Source organism: Equus asinus, chromosome 13 (assembly GCF_041296235.1).
Source record: "Equus asinus isolate D_3611 breed Donkey chromosome 13, EquAss-T2T_v2, whole genome shotgun sequence".
In the NCBI taxonomy this organism is placed as follows: Eukaryota; Metazoa; Chordata; class Mammalia; order Perissodactyla; family Equidae; genus Equus; species Equus asinus.
Genome location: NC_091802.1, coordinates 60,178,116 through 60,200,255, shown reverse-complemented (window position 1 = coordinate 60,200,255; position 22,140 = coordinate 60,178,116). Strand labels below are relative to the sequence as shown.

The window sequence follows — 22,140 nt, the reverse complement described above, 5'->3', positions numbered from 1 at the left end:
AGTCTTCACCAGCACACGAGGAGACTTCCACGTGACATTTAAGACATCCAGAGAGAGGGGAGTGCTGTGGGAAACATGGCCTCCAGGTGAAAGCGCTCGATGGTCCCATGACGACACGTGGCTTTAATGCTTCTCAGCTCACAGTTCCAGTTGCACAGTGTTTCTGCAAGCTCAGAAGACCAAGTTTAACATTTTTTTATTCATCTCCTGATGGCCAGCTATACACCTGAACAGAGGGTTGCAAAGTGGGTTAACACCGAGAACACAGGGTGGTGCTGGATAGCATCTGCTGCCAGGCGCCCAGACGAATGCGAAGTGGAAGGATGCAGTCAGGACGAGAGCCGAGGACGGCAGCAGTCGAAGCACGGGGACTAGTCAGGTCCTGCGACATGCCAGTCAAAGAGGGTGCCAGCTTCGGTAACAGCAGGGAGGCCGGGGAAGAGAGACGGGATGTCGGGTGCTCTGAAGGTGCTGAGGGCTGGGATTTGGGGGTGAGGGAAGAAGAGGAGTCACAGATGACAGCAGGCTTTAGGCCGAGAACCCAAGTCAGCCGTGGCCCCTCCGCTGAGGCCGGTGGGAAGGTATACTCTTGCGGGAGGGAATGGAGACCGGTGTTGCTAATACCAGCTTTAAAGGCTGCAGCATTTATACGTTTACTTCCACATCTTTGTGCCCCTGATGCCTGGTGCACTGGGGGCACTTAGAAAATACTTGTTGAATGAATGAACGAACCTTCACGTTCTGAGAAAGAGCAAGCAGAAGAGATCTGGCTGTTTCATTCAGGGGATACCCGTGGAGACCGGAGGAGCAGGACGGGCATGCTGTGCAGGCAGGTCCTCATGGGCCGGTGGGCAAACTCCTGCCTGGCCACATCCAGCCAGCTGCTAGTTTGTGTATGGCTGCAAGCTAAGAATGGTTTTTATACTTATCCAGTGGTTAGAAAAAAAAAATCAAGAGAAAGGAAGTATTTTGTGACGTGAACATTTTATGAAATTCAAACTTCAGTTCATAAATAAAGTATTATTGGAACATGGCCATGTTCACTTGTTCACATGCTGTGTTTGGATGCTTTGCTCCCCAGAGCCTGTACCACCTGCAAAGCTGAAAACATTCACTCTCTGGTCTCACAGAGAAAGTCTGCTGATCCCTGCTCTAACATAAAAGTTGGAAGGCAGCAGTCACCTTGATTTTGAGGTGGAGGAGGGAGGGGGCAGAGGTGGAGCTCGGCGGCTGAGACTGCCGAAGAACCACTCACAAGAGCTGTGCGGGGCCGCTGAGAAACGTGTGCTCGAAACACAGTACTACACCTTTTTATTTCTATTTTCCATTCTTTAATATATTTTTTTCATTGTAGATATACTGTAAGTAGAAATATGAATTTAGATTCATATAGACCTAGGTTTTAAAAGGCAAGCCAGCCTGGGAACTTAGCCACTATATATATATAAACATTAATTCTATTAAAGGAATGTTTAAAATTCCAGGTGAAAACAAACGTCTTGCAAGTGACATTTGGAATCTACTTTATTGGCGAGTTTGAAGTACCTGTATTCAAGCTGATGCCAACCCTGTGCCTTCTGGCACATGGGATATTTTAGCAAACAACCAAATGCACAAGCCTGCAAGGTTATTTCTCAATTTAAATGGACAAGTTGGCATTTTTGAGCTAAGTTCTTTGTTGTGTGTGGGTGTGTACGGTGAGCAAAGACCCCCCTTTCTGGTTCTTACTCCCCTGGGGCGGAGGTGGCATGGTAGCCACATCTGGATCCTACAGTCAATCTAGATTCTTCCAGGACACCAGAGAGACTTGCCTTACAGGAGTCACAGCAGACGCCCCGAGTCCCTTTCTAGGGCTGGCAGAGGACCAGTCTCTCACAGCTCACACAGGCAGCACTGGCAGGCATGTTTGGACTGCCCTCCCCCTTCAGATCACGGCACCCACAAGTCAGAAATACTTAACACTATCATGTGATGCAAAGAGAGAGTATAAGCTCTAAGGAGAGGGATCATGATGGAAACAACAAATAACTTAGAACTGAACACCAATAAAAACAGTACCTACCACACTTGAGGGATGAGATGAGTGGTACCAAGAGAGAAAATTACAGATTAAAATTCTTATATTAGAAAGGAAGAAAGAGTGAAAGTTAACGAGCTATTTTTATTTTCAACTCCTGAAGTGAAAAAGAACAAGAGAGTAAACTTAAAGAAAATAGAAGGAAATAAACACAAGAAAAGAAATCACTGGAACACAAAACAAAGGTATAATAATGAAGCATAGCAACACAGCAAAAGTTGAAAACACTAAAGAAATTAACAAATGTCTTGTAGGATTAATCAAGCAAAAAGGGCAAAAGCAAATATATAATAATAGGAATGAAAAGGGAGACATATCTATACAGACAACAGAGATGAAAAATCATGAGAATGCTCTGAACAACTTCATGGAAATAAACGAGAAAACTGAAATGGACATCTTAGAAAAATACAGCAGATCGAAGCTAAGGTACAAAGAAATAGACAACCTGAATGATCCTATGATCATCAAAGTAATGGAATCTTAACCTTAAACCTACTCACACGAAACTCTACTTAAGCCCAGGCAATTTTAGAGGCCAATTCTACCCAGACACCCAAAGAACATGTAACTTTGTCTTACACAGATTGTCCCAGAGAATGGGAAATGAGGGCATACGCCCTAACTAATTTTATGAAGCTAGTATAAACTTGATACCTAAATCAGACAAGGGAAGTATAAGATAAAAAAGTTATAGGCCAAATTCACCCATGAATACAGATGGAGAACATTCTAAAGAAAATACTGATGAACTTGATGCCATAATGTTAAAGTAAATTACCAAGTTGGGTTGACCCAGCAACGCAAGGGTGGTTTGATGGGACATACTAATCAGGCAGTTCACCAGCTGACAGAGCAAAGGGGCAAAAACATAGGATCATGCAAGAGCTGTAGAAAAACATTCCATAAAATTCACTGAATTCATTTCATTTACAAAAAAGAAAACTTAACCAAGTAGAATAGAACAGGAATTTCTATAAACCGATAAAGACTATCCAACCAAAAACTCTATAGCAAACATCATATTTAAAGGTGAAAAGTTAGATATGTTTCCTTTACTCTCAGGAATGAAACTAAGACGTCCACTTACATTCCTTTTTGCCAGTAACAAATGGTCAAAAGAAAGATTATTACTTAAAAGTACAAAACTATAAAGTTTCTCAGAGAAATGCTTGTGACTTTTATGCAGAAAGTTGTAAACCGTATTAACAGACATTAAAGAAGACAAACAGTGCAAAGACAGCCACGTTCGGGGATGGGGTGCTCAACACCACAGAGACGCAATTCTCCCAACTGACCCATCAATTCAACGCAATGCCAAACAGCATCCCAGGAAAGCTGCTGTGGAAACAGAAAAGCTGATTATATAAAACTTATACAGCAAAGCAAAGGCTAAGAAGAGCCAGGACAATTGTGAAGCAAATACAAACTGAGGACCTGGCTCAAGAGTGTAGCCGTCGCAGCAGGTGGCATGTGCTTCACAGAACAGGATGAGGAACCTCCACACGGACCCTAACAGGCACTCCACCGACGACAGTGGTGATGCTGGAGGTCAGTGGAGAAAGGACAGACTACTGATGAAAGGTATGGGGACAAGTGGTGATCCGTATGAGAAAAAATAAAATTGGTTTCCTACACCTCACCACACAGATTTGATTCAAGATATATTAAAGACATATAAAAAAATGACAATTTAAAATTTTAGAAGAAAATACAAGAGAATATCTTGAAGACACTAAGAAAAGAAAGAATTCAAGACACAAAAAGGTGCAAGTTACATAGAAAAAGATAAATTAAAATATAAAACTTGTGTGGTACAAAAGATACAATAAATGAAGCCATAGATGGGAAGAGTTACTTTCAATGAATATATTTGATCAGGATTAGTATCCAGAATAAGGATATACTCCTAAAAATTGGTAAGAAAAGGATAAATAATGCAATGGCAAAATCTGTAGGGCACTGAAGAGGTAATTCACAGGCGTGGACACGTGGGCTCTCCCTTGCTGAAACCCAGGGAGGCGCAGCGCCACCACAAGATGCCAGTTCTTGCATCCGACGGCAACAAACCTGACCAGACCCAGCGTGGGGAGAACACGCAGCACAGGAACTTGTCCTCAGTGGAGCAGAAAGCAGCAGCACCTGTCGGGAGAGCCCTGACAGTGGCCGGTAAGGCTGCCCATGCACGTGCCCTTTGTGCAGTTTCACTGCTACTGACACAGCCAGACTCGCATAGGAGTCCGTGCTGGAGGGTGTCCACTGCAGCATGCTCCCACTCATATTTATTAGCACCTACTATGTGCCAGCACTGGATGTGGGGGGAGGACGTAGTAGTTGACAGAACAAAGTTCCTGGACTCGTGGCTCTTATATTCCTGGGGAGAGAGAGACAGAGCCAGCCCAGATAGACAAGGACATATATAAGTCTGGCGGTAGAAAGTTCTCAGAAGAAAAACGAAACTGGAGAAGGGGGCAGAGAATGAGAGAGTGACCGTGGAAGGACTGTGCTAGACTCTGGCTGGGAGCCAGGAGGCTGCTTTCAAGGTGACACTGAGGCAGAATTCTGACTGAACCGAGGGAGCAGCCCAGAGAGTCTGGGAGCAGAGCTCTCGAGGCAAAGGGGTGGGGAGCCCAGAGGTGGGGGTGGGGGCGGGCCCAACTCCTGAGTTTGCTTATAGAAAACGGAGAACAAAAGAAGGGAAAATGAGAGCCAACCTGAGTGTCCATCAATAGGAGAAAGGACAGATGCTGCAGTTGTGGCAGACGATGAAAGTGAATGAACAAACTCGCATGGCCAGTGTGCGAAATATCGACTTGAGAGTAGAGAGAGAGGAGCGGCCTCATGAGGACACGCGCCACATGACGCCACTGATACCACGTGTGTGGCATTAAAGCCCGCGCAAGGGCCCACAGCGAGTTCTGGGGGCGTCCCAACAGTGGACGACAAGGACAGCCTCGGAGGAGGGCGCTGGGGCCTTAACCGCCTGCAGCTCCTGAAGCCGGGAGTAAAACAAACACGCGGCCATGTGGCGGATTAGCCTCTCCAAATTTCTGCGTGTCTAAAGTACGTCTTAATATTAAACACAACTCCAAATGAGGCCTGCTACACCGCTCTGGAGGTCAGAACGAGACACAGAAGGCTCGCCTGGTTAGGTCCTAAGTTGGCCACAGTGATGTGAAGATTGAGATTTACACAGTGAGAAAATAAGGTGAATTTCTACTTCCTTGGCTATGTCAGCAGGCCCGGCAGTAGAGCCCAGGCGCACACCAGTCAAGGCAGAACAAGAGACGAAACTGACCCTGAATTCACTTGCAGTTTGTGGGCAGCCGGTGTGAAATTGCTGGGATGGGTGCGTGGAAGCACGGAGGAGACCCTGCCAGTAGGTGTGGGCAGGGAAACCTGAAGACGGAAGGCCTTGTCTCCTCCCGGACCAGGGCCCTCCACTTGGGCGCCCACCTTCCCTGGGCGGGCATCGAGCTGCCGGATGCCATGCTGCCTATTAGATGCCAGCAGCCCCCATGGTCCCTGCTGTGACACCAAAATGTCTCCTGGGGGCAAAGTCACTCCGGCTGAGCACCACTGTCCTGTGATACTGGGAGTTCAGCACGCGTGAAGACGGACCGAAGGTTCTAGCAGTGTTCCCACACAACAAAGCCGGCTAGCCCAGACATCCCTGGGAGGGCTTGTAAAGTATCACCAGATCAAAATTAAAGTGACTGAAGCTTTCCTGCTGCCCACAGCAAAAGCTTCTTCTCACCTCCTCACATTTAACTTCCACCCTTCCACTGAGACAGCCCTCACGCCCCCTCACCTGATCAACATTAAGGTCCGTGCTGTCTCAGGGAGTAGAGAGCACCCCTGGGTGCCAAGAGGACAGATCGGGAAGCAGGGAGCAGAGCGAGGGCGGCGGGACTCACCTATGAGAGAGTTGAGGGAGGAGTAGGAGCTGACGCGGCGCATCTTGTCGATGGTCTCGAAGGAGAGGATGTACTCCTCATTCTCTGGGCTGCCCAGGGTGCTGCTGGCGCTGCTGCTGGTGCTCAGGTTTCCGGGGGAGAACGCCACAGAGCTGCCGGCTGGCCCAGACACCACGGCGAAAGGAAGTCAGTGTGGAGTTCCCAGGACCCTCCTTTTGGTCTCACAAGTAACGGCATATGACTGAAATGTGGGTTTCACGCACACCCCTCCCTAATCTCTGGAGGCGGGCTCCCTCCCCAGCATTCCGCCAGGCCACTGGGAGGCAGGCACGCCTGGCCCCGGGAGCCAACTCCGCTGTGCCTGTGCCTGCCTTCTGCAAGCCGTCAGGTGACCCCTGGCTGCGCCCGGGGCTGAACTACCACTTCTCTGTACGAACGCCTGGCAATCACCAGGGCAGCAGATGGGACAGCAGGGCACACACTCATGGCAGAGGAGGGGGGCACTTCTGCACATAAGATGTTTCAGAAAAGAAACCCCACAACTGTTCCAACCCAAGAACCCAATTCCCAGTGTCTTACATTCTTCAGTCAAGCTCAGATTCTGCAAAGATTTGTTCAAGCTTCTAGCAGTGGTGACTGCCCGAATGTTTCCGTAGGAACTCACGGAACGGAGCCTGGGTGTGCAGGGGCTGTCCCGTACTGGGGTCAAACTCCCGCCCTCTAGTGGGAAAGAAGGAGAAAGAAGAGTTAATGGTGGGAGCAGCTACACCGACAGGTGACAGCAGCTAGTCCCTGGATGAGCAGATGCCACCAGCAGGGCCTACAGCTCATCAAGGATCCCTGACACATGTGGGTAGGGGTGAGCCAGCCAAAGCTGGACAAAGTGCCAGCAGGGCGGGAGGGGAGGTGTAAGGAGCAAATGCCGGCCACTCTGTGAGAGTTCAATTAAGAAAGAGCAGGGAGCAGGGCTGGTGACCGTGGCCTCTCCGAGAGCAGCACCAGGCGCCCTGTGACGCACTGTGGCCGCTGCCCTGGAAGCTCAGCAGGGTCAGCGCTGGCAGGACCTCCATCTGCTGGCTCCGCGCTCCCTCTGGCGCACCAGCTGTTCCCAGTGAGCAAGTTCCCTCTTGGTTTCCCTTCCCTGATGCACTGAAAGCAGTCATGCTTTTCTTACTGATCACGAGCCCTCCTTCCTGCAGAGACGGCTGTGTTCTGGGGGGAGGGATGATGATGCAATGTAAATCCGGGAACATGGAAAATGTGAAAAAAGGAGCTGCCTAACATGACTCACTGAAGCACAAAACGGATGACAACGTGACGACATTATTCATCACAGGAAGAGAGGTAACATGCTTTTCTGTAAGCCCCTACTGCACGCAGTGTGCCATCCTTTGAGATTTCCAAAAAGGGTGAAAAGGAAGGGAAAGAGTCAGAGGGTCCGTGTGGCCCCTTTTCCCACTCTTCCTATTCTGCTAAATGCCTGCGAAGATGGGAATCGCAGGGGCCACTCAAAACAGATATCTGAGCGGCAAGGACTTGATATCCGAGCCCAGGTTCTGGCCAAGCTGAGGAGTCCGCTGAGTTCCGACGCAGGGTCCCTGGTGTACAGGAACCGGCCAGGCGAGCTCCTCAGGCTTCACGAGTTACGATGCCGTACCTGTGGTTGCTGGGGAAGGCAAGGGGTAGTTCTTTTCCTCTTCCATGAACTGCAAGGCCACGGTGCAGAAATTGCTTTCGTACTGAACTACAAGATGACTCAGAGCCACCACCAGTTCCTGCCAAGAGGGAGAAGGGACAGTAACACTTACTGATGGCTGGAGGATGACCCCAGAAAAGCAGTGAGACTTAAAATTGAATGCCGGATGCTTGAGTCACCACAGAAAGAAGGAAGGTTAAGCCAAACTGGGCACTCCATGTATCACAGGCCACTGGCCACGGGGACCTCAAGGAATGCACCTGAATGCCTGACAGTGACAGCTGGCCACTGGATATGAGCAACACGGCTGGCAGGTTTCATAAGGACACAAGTATGGATGACACCCCCACAATGGGAAAGCCAAGAGACCCACAGCCTCCTGTATGTGGTCAGTCCTGTGACCAGGCCGAGACGCCCCTTGATTAGACTTGACAGTTTGCTGGGCCGTTTGAATCCTCGGCACAGTAAAGCAGATGCATCTGACAAGCTGAGGCATGCTCTTTTACTAAATGCAAAACTTTCACAGATATTTTAGTTTCTAGTCCCTAAAAAGGAACGAGAAAGTTCTAGAATGAAAACAAGATCTTTAGTCCCAATTGCCTCAGTCCAAGGAGATGAATACAATTTACCTCTCGGGACGGTTAGTGCTATAACATGAGTGCCTGGAGAGCCTAAAAGTCATAGGGAAACAGAATTGGAATGTAGGTTTATACCACTTTTCTCATCACGGTTCAAATAGTTCCAACAACTTCATCTGCTCTTTGTTCCCGCAAAATATCTAGCAGAAACCCAAGGTGTGTGAGAATGCTTGCTTGCTACGTAAATTCCCCTAGCCCCCCAAGGCCGGGAGAGCTCTGCTGAGGTGCCGAGGTCTCTGCAGCGGCTGGACAAGCCAGGCTCCGGACGGGGGCTCCTAGGGTCCTCTCACTCGCCGCCCCTCTCCTCTCCATTGAGGCTGCGCCCAGCTCGACCTCCCACGCTCCTTGCCTCTCCTGTCACAGTTGTGGACCACTACCGAGCCCACTCCTCGCTGTCCCATCTCTCCTCACGTTCCAGGCGGGCCTTTCCAACTGCTGGCCGTGCATCTCCACCTATTGCTCACCCGAATCCTAAGCTTAACCCGCCCAGCTACCTGCCAGCAGCACCCCTTTCCATTCAGCTCCTGCCAGGGGCCTCTCGGCTTGTGCCCACGGAATCACAAACCACAAGCTCAGGTTAGAACTGCCCTGACCCAACCCTCTCTGCCCTAGCCCCACCTCCCGTCCTGTCAGTCCCCAAGTCTAACTGTGCTGAGCCTCCGGCGCCTGACGAGCTTCGCCATGCCCACTGCCAAAACCCCAGGCTGGTACTCGTCTCCAGCTGCCAACATGGCTGCCCACCTCCTCCTGCAAACCAGAGCCCAGCCTGCATTTCCTGTGCGAGGGACTAACATGCTGCTGAGATGGGTCGCCCATGGGGCCACTCAGTGAAGATGAAGTCTGCATCATCTTCCAAAAACACCGTGTATTTTCCCCTTTGCTCTGATATAAAGTAAAAAAGCTCGTGCTGGGCCCTGAAACAGATGACTTCATCCCTAGGTCCTGGACCCTTTGGTTCAGGGATACTCAACAAAGGGGAACACAAGAGCGTGGCCCACACCTGAGAGGCTGCATGCCAAGCAGTCCCTGCCGGGGAGGCAGGCCACTGGAGGGTGGCTGCTGCTGGCCGTGGGCTCCTGCCACGTCTGACAGCCCGCCTATTGGGCTTTACTCTGACCACAGAACACAGATGCGTGCATAGCCCCGGGATGCTGGTGCAGAAGGAATCAGAGGTCTGGCAGGAGTGTGCAGGATGGGACGCGGGGAGCTTGCTGTAGTCTCAGCTTTTGGAAGATGGTTCAACATAGCACTCTAGCATTTAGACACGCGACCCGTCCCCTCTAGCCAGCGGCATCTCTCACCTGGGCGGCCTCAGCCTCTCATGGCAGAGTTGGTCCTGCCTTCCTCCAAACCTCTACCCTCTGCTCACACTCGGAACAAAACAAGGCCTTGCTCGCCAGGGTCTCAGTTGCCTCCTGGCCCCTTGTGCCTACTGTCCTCAATCCGGCATGGCCCTTTGAGCGAGCCGTGCCTCCCGCTCTGGGCCCTGGGATGCGCTACTCCTCTTCCTGGAAAGACCTCCCAACCCCCCCGGGCTCAGCCTTGCTTCCACCAGGCCGCTGCTCAGACACCTCCCCTGAGCGTCCTGCTTGCGCTCCAGACACTCTACCATCACCTGCTTTACTTTCCTTCCGAGCACGAGCCACCTGCCCCATCACATAGCGGTCTGTTCAGTCGCCAACCTGCCCCACCTCCAGGTGTACGTTCTCCAGAGACTGGCACACAGGAAGGGTTAAGAGGTGAACATTATCACCTTTAGCACAGGGCTCATTGTGCAAAGTGAGGTGTCACAGGATTCAGGGACGTCATGCCTGGGCACACGCACTGCCACCAGGGGCATCCAGCTAACGCTCCTCTGTGGTCACGTGAAAGGTGGGACCATGTGCCCTCCTGGGCTCCTCTCTGTGGTCTCTGTGCGCTGACTGCCACCTCCTCATCTCCTCCCCTGGGGGCTGCCCCCACTCCATGTTTCCAACAACAGAGTAATGGCTGGCATTTGTTTTGTGGCCCACAGCCATGGAGCGTCAGACTCGGCCCCTGGAACCGTGGCAGGACAGAGCAGTGCTCTGGGGGAAGAGCACGTTTGTTCCAATGAGGACACCCTCTGGGCTTGCTTCTAGGGAAAGGCGCTCTGGCCCAAGTGGCTCATCCCCCCGTGTCTCCTGGGCCCCAGGGGTGCCGAAGGGCAACAGCCTCTGAAATTGCATCCTCTCTCCCACCCACCACTGCCCCACTCTCCCTAACCCTCCACATGTCCTGTGTGTCCACAGCAAATATCACCTTGTCCACTTATTTAACAGGCCTGCTGCTGGCTGGCTGGCTCCCCCGTTAGCACGCAAACTCCTTGAAGGCAGTGAAGGGTCAGGGCCTGACGTGCTGCCTGTAACTCTGCAGACACTCAAACAGCTGTTCAAAGGATGAAGTCCTCAGGCACTGTTGCAGAAGGTGCACTCCTGGCAAACTGCCCTTGGGATTAGGAGCCCCTGCCCTGTAGCCTCACCATCACTGCCCCTCCCGCTTGCTCCATGCTCCAGCCACACGAACAACAGGCAGCCCCTGAGGGTGCCATGGTCTTTCACACCCCTGGGCCTTCGCACACACTCCTCCTGCCTCACCTGCTCTCCTGCTCCTGACCTCACTGGCTCCTGGCTGCTCATCCTTCATAATCAAGGTACAAGTTCCTCCCTGTGAAAGCCTGCTGACCCCTCTCCCCCGCAGGAGGTTGGGGCAGGCACCACTCTGATGCGTCTGGAGAGCTCCGGGCCCCCCTCTGAGATGCTACTCATTTACAAGTGCTCCAGCACAGTCACCGGTCCCAAGTCTGCCTCTTTAACTAGACTGCATGCTCCCTGAAGGCAGGGCTGTCTTCCACTCTGCACTCCAGGGCCCCGTATGCAGAAGAACGCGACACTGAGCCCGGGAATGGATGAACAAGCAGAAGGAAGAAAGAGCCTTCTCTGCCTCTAGAGGAAGTCGCACCCCTGGTCAGCAGGACAGGCTCTGACGTGCGGCCTGCACCTCTAGCATGCAGGCACAGCATGCAGCCCCCAGGCAAGGCAAATGCCATCCTGCCCGCAGTAAAGACTCAGTGACACGTGAGCACTCTAGTACCCAGAACCCACACCTCTGCAAAGGGACAGCGAATGGATCACAGCCGGAGGCCCAGCTGGCAGCCCAGGGGCCACCTGGAAGCACTCAGGGCTGCACTCGAGAGCACAGTGGTCCCAGTGGCTCCTGGTGACTTCAGTGACCACTCTCCTGATACTGGGAACTCAGAGGGACATTCTTTTTATTTTTATTAACATTCATCTTTAAGTTTTTTGGAAAGAAGAAAAGCTTTCCTTTCTTTAAAGGAATGTTAACAGGCAACTAAAGCAAGGGCAGATTTGCTGCTTTGATCGGTGACGTTCATAATAAAGGCGATTTGAGGCAGGAACGAGAAGACTTCGGCTCGGGCTAACGAACGGGAACCAGCTTCAGACAGACTGGGGATGACGAGAACCTCAAGATAACAATGCCAGGACCAAGGGAAGGGATCTCTAGCATCTCATTTCACATTTGTAACCTTTCTCTAGATCTCTGGCAGTTAATAACTTGGTTCATTCCTCTCTGAAGGGAACATGAGACAGAATGAGCCACTCCATGTTTGAGTCTGGCTGAAGTGAACTTGTCAGACAACGTCCCTCGCAAGGCAATCAGTGGGGTCTACTCTCCAAACAGGCAAACCAGTCCCAAACCACACCCGTCTTCTGACAACCCAGCCTCCCTCTCCCCAGGACAGCGATCTCAGCAATGCTGGGAGGGCAGCTGACACCTTGAGAGGATGAGATGCAAGCCCGTGGCCACCTCCAGAGAGCGCTGCCTTCCTGAGCACCGAACAGAGCAGTGTCTGCTCCAGGGCAGCCTTTCAAGTTCACCATGAGACACGACCACCAGCGTCCCTCCAGTGGCCCTTTGTGGCTGAGGGAGAGGAGGGGGAATCAAGCTATGCTGAGCCAACTTCCGACAGGGATGTGAGATCCTGGATGGAAATCCTTGATATTTCTACATCCAAACAGACAAGCACAAGTTTTCCACTTTATAGAACCGTTTCGTTCAGTTGCTGACAAACGTGGGGGCGGGGAGGGGAATACGCTACACGAAACTTTCCGTCTGTCTGTGGGTGTCTACTGCTCTTTTGAATCTCCGTGATGTGTGCGTTGCTCCCAGGCAGGAAGGAGCCTATTATACAAGCTGCCAGTAGACGCAGCCTGTTAAATGCCTTTAAATGAAGCAAACACACGAGTATCTGGTGAATAAATGCACTTTGGAGAGAAGGAAACACATTTAAATGTCTGCTCTCAAAAGGACGTGTGCCAGCAGGAAGGGAGCGCGCTCTGCGCGGTCAGGGTCACTGGCTCAGACCCTGGGTGTCGTGGGAGACTGGCTGCCAGGCGCTCTGCCGCTGCCTGCGGAGCTGGGGGGGCACACACCTTCCGGACCACGGGACTCCCGTCGTTGATCAGCTGGGCCAGCATCATGGCCACATTGTGGTCGATGGTGGTCGAGTGGTCGGTCCTCTCTGCAGAGTTGCCCACAAACGTGCCGAGGGCAAAGACTGCTGCGCAGCGCACCTGCAAGACAGGGACAGGGTCAGAGTCACGCCCACGGCTGGCTGTTTGGGTCTGAACTCTGCCAGGGCCACCCGTGAGGTAATCTGATTCAGTTCGGTTAATTCGATTCCAGGAGTTTCATTACACAGTCCTCGAAGCCCAGTTCTACTCATATTGATGGAGCAAAAATGGAGGAAGAGACAAAAGGAGGAATCCTCACGGCCCCAGCTCGAGGGGCTGGAGACAGATTGTAGAGGTCGGAAGTTCTGGAACCAAATGGGGCACCGGTAATCCATCAGTGAGTCAGACGGGGGTCCGGGGGACAAGGGCTGTGCTGGGCATGGAGGGGGCAGTTTCTGGACGCGAGGCAACACGCAAGTGTGAGCAGGCCTCTGCTGGAGATACTGTCTACACAGTGGCCCTCCACACACAGCATCCGGGCAGGACTGCTGGCACGAAGTACCTGCTGGCCCTTGGCCTCACCTAGCCCGAAGCCACTGGGTGGGGATGGACTCACCTCAGGAATGGGGTCGGAGAGGAGGCTGCAGAGTTTCTCGTGAGCACTGTCCCTCACCCCACACCACCTAGCCGAGTCAAAATTCTGCCAGATCCGTCCTAGGCAGATGGCCACCCACTGGCGCAGCAAGGGGTGGGGGTCGTTGAGCTGCTCCAGGCAAATGGCGATCAAGTTTCCCTGGAGGCAGGCTTCCTATGAGAAGTCAGACAACACGCAGAAGGTCACCCGGGGAGGGGTGCTAGGCTGGGATCATAGCCCCCAAGGTTTCTTGTGGAAACTTTGCTTAATCACATTACAAGATTTGCTCAATTCCCCTCGTTTTAAATCCCACCAATTTCAATTCCAATTTACCCTGCAAACGGCTGGCTAAGCGAAGGGTCTGGGCCCTGCTCCTCCCATGGTGTCCCCTGGGGGCTGGTGTGCTCGTAACCCCCCACCGGTCGGAGGCTGTTTCATTAGACATTCAGTTCCTCTGATCCCTGAATACGGCAGCGTGGTGCTGCACCAGAGGGAGGCTCTGGATGGTGGCAGTGGCCGAGACACTCACCTGGCCTGTGTTATAGCTGTTGACAATCACAGCGAGAATGAAAGCCGTCATTGTCCTATGTTCAGCCTGGAAAACAAATGTCACCCCTGGTTTTACATTTTCCCCATGGAGGAAACTCATCATGCCCAAACACAACCAAGTTATCCTCTCAGAATCTTTCTGATGGGCTTGATTAAAGTAACACGAGCCTGCTTACTGTCTTTTGATTTGAGTCTACAAAACAGGAACAGCCTCTCTAAGAGGGTCTGGCAGCTTTGGGCTGGCCTCTCAGACGACAGGCTGCTCCTTGAAGCACTCATGCTAGTCTGCCACGATTTTCTCCTAAGGTTGTGCTGTTAATGAGGAAGGCCCCTGACCGCGCAGCCCTCGCTCCTGCCCCAGGCCGCAGAAGCAGCCTGCTCCGAGTCAGCACACTGCAGTAAAACGAAGGACTGTTGCATCCTAACTTGGCTCCATGTTTTCCTCTTTCTGGTCTTCTACTGGTGGGACCAATTTTCATTCTTTCCTTTCCTCTGGCCTCTGCTGCCTTAGAAATCAGTCAGTCTGTTTTGAACTGTGTAATGGTGCCTTATGCTTCTAACATCCATACTGAACAAAGTCTTAATTATTCTACCTCCCTTGGATGAATGCAAGGCTCTTAGGGTGCCTTAATTCTGACATTCCTCCTCATGTGTTAACCCCTCAAATTAGCAATTATGATGATTTATTTTTACAGCCGATGCTTAATATGCCAACATATCTGCCAGTTTCTTAGCTTTTTGCTGCTTCCTGCATCCTGCTTTTCCCTGGGGCTTCAACTTCCTCTTGAAATACGGTCTTCACAGCTCTCTTTGGTGGGGTCAGAACAGCTCAGCTGTCAGTCTCCTAAATGTGTTGGCTTCACCGGCATTCCTGAATGGCACCTCAGCTGGTACAGAGCTCCAGGCAGTGGTCAGTCTCCTTGAGTGCTCTGAAGGCCCTGCCACTGTTCTCTGTGCTCTGTTACTGCTGATGGAAAGTCTGCTGCCTGTGCACTTGTTCCTCCTTTGCAAACAACCTTTCCTTTTGCTCTGGTTACTTTTAGATTTCCCCTTGGCCTTTGACACGCTCTACTTCCATTATGATGAGTCTGGCTATGGATTTGTTTTTATTTAACTTTCTCAAGATTCACTGTGCTTTTTAAATCTGAAAACTCACTTCTTTCTTCAAACCTGGAAAGTTCTCAGCCCCAGTCAGTTCGAATACTGCTTCCCTGCTCCCTCTGGTCTCTTGTCCTGGGGGTGTCGTGAGCCTCTGCTGCCTGTGTCTACTGCTGCCTGATGCATCCACGGAGCTTTGAATGGCAGTGATCATATCTTCCACTACAGGTTCCTTTTCTCCCCCTAGATCTGCCTATTTATTAAAAGAATCTAGTTGGTCACTTTTGAGGGTGAGTAAAAGTAAGAGCATACACTGTCTTTGTATGAGCAGAAGTGCTTCTGAAGAAACATCACAGTGGTTTATTTTTGGACATAATTAAAACAAGTCGTTTTCCTCAATCATTTTAAACATACGTGTTTATATTGCTTTTATATTCTATTAGTTTCAGTTATCAGGTGCTAGCTCTCTGCGCCGGCCCTGCTCGTTCCCTTTCTGGTGGGCTCTCCTGACGGTGGCAAGAGCGGGCTGTGTTTCTGGCATGAGTCTCCTGTGACAGCACTGCTCACGTGTCCCTGTAGAAAGGTCTCGCCTTTGCTCTTCCAGTACCCTGGTGATTTCAGTGACCCTGAACGAGTTTTACACCCACTTTTTTGGCTGGTGGCTCTCACCCACAGGATTCGTGTAAGTGCAGACCCAACTCCCCGGCGGGAGGGCCGAGGGTCCTGTCTCTCATGGAGGCATTCCCTTTAACTCTCCGCCCAGATGTGGAGGATGGGAGCAGCTGTTTGCGTCCTCTGTTGATGAGTAGGGGGTGCGCCTCGTGGGCTCCCGGCTTCCAGCAGGGGTGTTGCCTTCCGAGACACCGCCTCTAGGGTCTGCGAGATGCGAGGAACCCCAGTGCTCACTTCCCGCCATGGCTCTCCGCTGACCCCTCTCTTCAGGTTTTGGCATTTGGGAATTTCCTCTTTTTTCTTTCAAATTTGGCCGTGTCCTCCAAACTCTAACGTGTCTGTAGTTGAAGTGGGGCCCATCGCATCAGCTCAGCTCACCATTTTACTGCATTTTATCAGTTTAGCATTCTTTTTCATTTGTTTGATTTATATTCTTACCCACCCTGAAGAACAGGGAAGTGCTTATTTCCAGAACTCATATAGAGTATAAACTTAAACCGCCTATGATGATGTTTAAACACCACACTTAAGTTAAAACACACAAATACTATTTGCCTTTTACATAACAATCCTGTTTTTAATGTTTTCTGTTTTTTTGTTATTGTTATCATTATTTAGTTTAGAAAACCAACTAGAGGGTGAAATTACATACAAAAGTTCCTTTATACAACCAAAGCCACCTAAGAGTATGTCAATGAGCTGTTATACTTAGTTAAATATTCTAGTAAAACCAAGTTATATTAAGTAATTATTTAGGATGTCTATTTTGTTCTCTTTACTATGCTAGGAGCTGGAAGTAGGGAATAAAGAAATTAATTATAAAACATTTATAGGAATTCCTATAATGCTATTCACAGATTACTAATTTTCAAGCAATTTAATGTAATAAAATATATTTAAACTTTCAATCTCTTCTTTTCTTCCCTCCCTTCCACCCTGATTCATAAGGCACATGAGCATCTTGCCACACCCTAACAACTGCACTAGGCACAGGAACTATCATATAATAGAGGGACAAGCACTCATTAATCTAACTCAGTTGACAAGATGCGAGGGAGAGTGCATTCCACTATACTGCAAAGATGTTCCAGGGAAAATAGACTAACATAAACAAAACCAAACCAACCTGTACATCAAGGTTAACTATATCCTGATTTAGAGACAGCCATGAAACAGCTACTGAAATAATGTGCTATTAAGTAAAGAGCAGTAGCTCAAGTGTGAACGTGGCCCCCACAGCGTGGCCCACCCCCACAGGCCCCTCTGCTTGGATGGGTGAGTGGCGAGGAGCAACCCTCTCTGCAGTCCTCGTAAAAGGCATCACAGTAGCATAACACGTGGGCGGAGACAAACGATACAGATCGTGAGACTGTCCAAAAGACAAATGACACTTGGTCCTTACTGGCATGTAAGGGTCTGCCAAGACCGAAAGGAAATATTTGTGACCGTTGTCCTTCACCAGGTCAGCTTGACATGACTGGGGAGAAAAAAGAGACAGAGGAGGAGCAGTGAGTGTGGTTACCTGGAAGGGGTTCTTTCTGCTGCTTGTGATGTACGAACAAATGAATGTGCAATGAATATTTTATGCCTTTAGCATTTTCTCCTCTCAAGTCCAATTTTCATTTGAAAAAACGGCTAGAATGGTTGCTTGCAGACACATTTTCCCTGGCTGTGGGAAAAGAGCTGGGATCTTGCACATTCTCAGAAGCGCAGCAGCTCTAAGACTTTCTCTGAGAACACCTTCCGGGCACTAACAGGTAGGGTGCCCTGGCCGCTGGGCCGGCTCCTTCGCAGGGCCATCCTCCTGCGGCCTCTACCCACGTCTTCCCTTCCCAGGTGCTCCCGGGGCCCACTCCTGTCCTCTCGCCCTCCCAGCTGGGATGTGCCCAGCACTTGAAACTACGCCTGGTTTCTGCAGGCCTCGGCCCCTGCTGAAGCTTTTCTTGGGATTTTGCTAGGACTTAGAAAATAGTGAAGAACAATAACCTGTGTGAATATAACAATTACAAATTATTTGTGTCACATGGTTATATTTTAACAGGTGCTTCCTGGAGGCCCAACTCCTTCCTCCAAAGGAATAGCTCTCGGATGGGAATTTAGATTTTAAATGCTAAATGAGCTGTCAGGCAGGCAGTTCTTCCCCACTCTTGGGTCGCCCTGCCCCTGCAAGCACCATCACGTCTCTGCGTTCATCTGCTCCTCACACACCTGAGGACCCACCAGGTGCCAAGCACTGGCTTGGTCCTGCAGACAGAGACACAGCTTGTGCCCTGCTCACAGTTCAGGAGAAGGCTACTGAGGAGCAGTCACGACACTTGATGAGGAGACACTCGGGGCATGGGGGGCTCAGGGAGAGGGGAGGGGGGTTGCGCGCTTTCTGGAGGAGATGCCTAAGCTGAGGAGCAGTGGGGATTATCCACGGAGGAAGGACAGATGGGGGAATAGAGGCGATGGGGAGGGCTGGGGGAGGCAGGAGATGGTCAGCACAGGGCTTCGAATGTTGTCCTGAGGAGGCCTTGAAGAGGCCTGCAGGGGCTGAAACCCGGGAGGGTCAAGGCATTCGGACGGCAGGTCGGAGTCATGCTGGAACTGCAATGGAGGTGAGTCAGAAGGGCTGGACCGGAAATGGGGAGGCACACGTAGCACAGACAGAGGGGACGGGGATGATCCTGGAGAGATGAGGAGACTGTTCTGGCGGGATCTGGTGGGAAGGGCTGGGCGAGACCACTAAAGAGGTGGGTGCCATCTTCCAGGGGAGCGCGGAGGATGAGGAGTCCCATCTGGAGTATCCCACATTCGAGGCACCTCTGAGACACAAGCAGAGCCGTCAGAAGGAAGGTGGCCACGCACAGTTTGAGGTGTAGGGCATGACCTGTGCTGGCCCTCTAGATTAGAAGTCGCACGTACATCGGGCGGGCCCGCAATGCTGCAGAGGGGGAGGCTGCTCCTCTAGAGCACAGAGGATGGGCCCTGGGGGACGGGAGACAGGGCGAGGGAAGAGGCTTCCAGGTGGCTGTAGGATTGAGGAGTTGTGGGGATGCCGGGGGAAGCCACTGGCTCTTAGGTGGCCGTTGAGTATTGCTGGAAGCCCTGCTTTCATGCCAGGCTGGCTGATCTGGGGGCATTTCTGCCAGTGCTGGTTCTTCAAGGGACTGAAACAAGCACGCCTTGCACATTCTGGGGCTGAGGATAACATCTGGGTAGGGTTCAGGCCCTCAGCGCTGAGGAAAAGGTTTCTATTTGCATGGAGGAGAGGACGGGGGCAGGACTTGGAGCGAAGAATTAGGCTCCCAGCCAGGTCTCCCTCTCGCTAGCTGTGGGATGCCAGCAAAACTGAAGAAATCTCTGCTCAATTAGCTGAATCATAGATTAAACATACAACAGGTAAGAGCGACTCAAAAGATTGGAAAGTGACATACAAAGTATAAATGCTCTCATTCTTGGAGAAGGTGACCCACATAATGTAGTCATAATGGTAACTGGGCTTCTTGGATTAACATCCAGAAAAACTGATTAGTGTGACATTTGGGGTAATGTGTACACAGACAGATGTTAAATTTCACCAGCTCCCAGCATGCTCCACCCTGGAAGATGAAGGCAACTGAAGAAGAAGTGAGGATTGGAATTTTAAGAACTGAGTTTCTGAGAGTAAGAGGACACAGTTATGTACTGCAATATATTCCTGGCTCACCAGAGCCCCCACTGGCTTGGAGCTTCTCCTGCAATGAAGCCCCCTCTCACAGATGCAGAGGTGGTTTTGCAGATGGAATCTGCTGGCTACCTCAGCCCAGAACCCCTGAACCCCCATGCCTCTCCCGCACTGCCCTATTTCTCAGGGGTGCTCTGATAATTAGGTGTTTCTTCCTCACATCAATAAACTGATAAGGCAGGCTACTGGACTCGGCTGTTTAAGTGGGAGTTAAGCGAGGTGGAGATGAGCGGTCAGGAAGCAGTGGGCACCGGGGGCTCAGGTTAGCAGGCTAATTCCCGAAAAGCCAGAGAAGCCAATTAAGCACATGGTGTTCAAGTAATACCCAGAAGGGACTCCTTGCTTTGAATGGAGGCTTTGACAAATGAACCAAAGGCATCACCATGATATCCTCCCTGTAAAGACTCAGCCCAGAAGAGACAGGGAGAGAGAACTCGCTCACCAGCGCAGCGCTGGTGCCCCAGGTACACTGGTTAGGCAGCCGATTCTGAGAATAAAGGCACCTTTCTTTGTTTTTAAACCAGAGATTCGACAAGTCAAATCAAAGCCCACACGTTTACAGTGAAGCTCCTTAAACGTGTCTCATCAAAGAGGAATAAAGTGTCACTAATTCATATCTTACTAATTCTGAATTTGAGGCACATATGTCACGGTATCTGAAACCATAACTTCAATATGCCTTCAATATTGGAGGCTGGTGGTTATTTTGTTTATATTAAAAGTTCTCTCTTTTGATGAGTCTGTCATGCCAGGAAGGGAGCACCAACAAAGCCACCTTTTCACACGTCTGCCTTCACTTTCAGTTCTCAGCAGGGGTCATTTATGAATTGGTTTAGAATCCGCTCACACTTTCCCCAAGTCACCTGTCCCCCCCTGCCCTCCTGTGCATACGTGCAGGCTCCGCAGCACCTCCTTCCAGGGTGCGGGGACACATGCTCTTGGCCGCCTGACTCAGGCCAAGTACCTCATTATAAGAGAAAATAAGGCCTTCAACTATAAAGGTGCAGAAATGGGCCCAACAGATGACAGCCTTTGCAAGCACAGGCTCGGTGGAAAAGTACCCAAAGAGATGCAGGCACTCGCAGCCAAGAATGCTCCAAAGCAGCTGCTTTCCAAGGGCTCTGCCTTGTTGTTTTGTCTGTTTGCTTTTCCCCCAGATCAAGCTACAGGTATGACATATTAAGGCCAGAGAGAAAGGAAGGTGGAGGAGGGGAAGAAGCATGAACATGAAAGGGTTTACCTAAGCAAACCCTTCCCCCACACAGCAAACCCAGCTCTGACTTGTCTTTAATTCTCCACACGGCTCTGATTCTTCTGTCTCAGGACTTCAGGGAATTAAATTTTTTAAATGGGGAAGAGGGAGGAGAGGAAGAGAAGAGAAGAAAAGCAAAGAGAAGAAGGAAGCAAACACATATTTCATTGCGGCAGCAAGTACAGATAAGGTTTGCAAACAGACGTAAGGATGGAGCAGAGACCAGGAGGAACTCGACCAAAGACCCTGGTTTCTGTGGGGTAAGTTTATAAGGCGTGGGCAGGTGTTCCTCCTCGGAACATTCCAGCAAAGGATGCTGTGGGGAGAGACCCTGCCTTCATTCTCCTTAATGCAGATTATCAAGTCTATTTTATGGGGGAGCAGGAAGCAAACTGAACAAAGCCTAACAGACCAGCATGCGTGATGAATCTAACGAGGTCCAAGTCAGCAGGGCCATCCTGAGCAATTCCACCAACGTACGCAGCCACTCATGTTCTCATGTTCTCATGGAGACAATCACACAGGGAGAGGCCGTGTCTCCTGCCCACGGGCCACAGAGTTCACTCCTTGTGATGAGGAAAGGATGCAGCAGTGCTGGACAGGCAGGGCAGTGTCCAACTAGAGAAAGGAGCCTCTGCTCCATTATTACCAGAACATGAGATGCCCCGGGGAATCCATCTGGAGACAGACGCAGGACTAGGTTGGGAGGTTTATATGCCCAGAATTTTAACAACCATGTGTGGCCATGAAACTAGTAGTGCTGGAGAAAATAACCCCAGAGCAGGGATTTCTGCTCACTGGTCGCAGGAGCTCACGGCTCTTCACAGACTCTGCAACACACGCCTCAGCAGTTACAGACGCCCCTGCCTCCGCACGCCTCGAACCCTCAGCACAGCTGACGGCCCATTTGCCAGGGGTAGCAAGATATTTAAATGTACAGAGATTTTCATTTTCCAACAAATGTTGATTATTTTAAATATTCAAAATGCCTTGTAGCTATTCTCACGTCAGATGCTCCTGTGTGGAAGGTAAGCTTCAGAATAGAAAGACACCTTGAATGCCGAAATACCTGTTACCAGTGGGAAAATCACTGGCATGTATGAACCCTTCGATGCCTTCAATCTTCCTTCTTGTACATAAAATGTACAAGATTCTTGTTCTAAAATGCGTAAACACATTTAAAGTATCTATCTATATATATATATGAAAAACATTTTAAAAAGTATATTTTCCAAGTATATACATATGAATATATTTATAAATGAATACATTTACATGTGTAAATACACTCTGTAAACACGCTACCGAAAGGTACAGATTGAGAAGTCCTCCTCCTTCACCACTATATGTAATCACTTCGTTAGTTTCTTATTTAATCTTCTGGTCTTTCTTCCTGTAAACATAA

The 22,140-nt window shown here is 50.4% G+C and overlaps 1 protein-coding gene across 7 annotated transcripts in view; it reads right to left on the bottom strand.

The window, feature by feature from the left end:
• The window catches only part of RPTOR (regulatory associated protein of MTOR complex 1), a 397,196-nt gene that overhangs the window by 60,458 nt on the left and 314,598 nt on the right, over positions 1–22,140 (bottom strand). For 5 of the 7 annotated variants that reach the window (XM_044746113.2, XM_044746114.2, XM_070483827.1 and 2 more), the window contains 7 exons: positions 17,177–17,251; positions 13,985–14,050; positions 13,438–13,629; positions 12,801–12,941; positions 7,652–7,769; positions 6,574–6,714; positions 5,995–6,153 (listed from right to left, as the gene is read on the bottom strand). In XM_044746113.2, the coding sequence (XP_044602048.2) occupies positions 5,995–6,153; positions 6,574–6,714; positions 7,652–7,769; positions 12,801–12,941; positions 13,438–13,629; positions 13,985–14,050; positions 17,177–17,251 (892 nt within the window). The remainder of the gene's footprint in view (positions 1–5,994; positions 6,154–6,573; positions 6,715–7,651; positions 7,770–12,800; positions 12,942–13,437; positions 13,630–13,984; positions 14,051–17,176; positions 17,252–22,140) is intronic. The other 2 variants (XM_044746116.2, XM_070483826.1) reach the window with 1 other exon arrangement.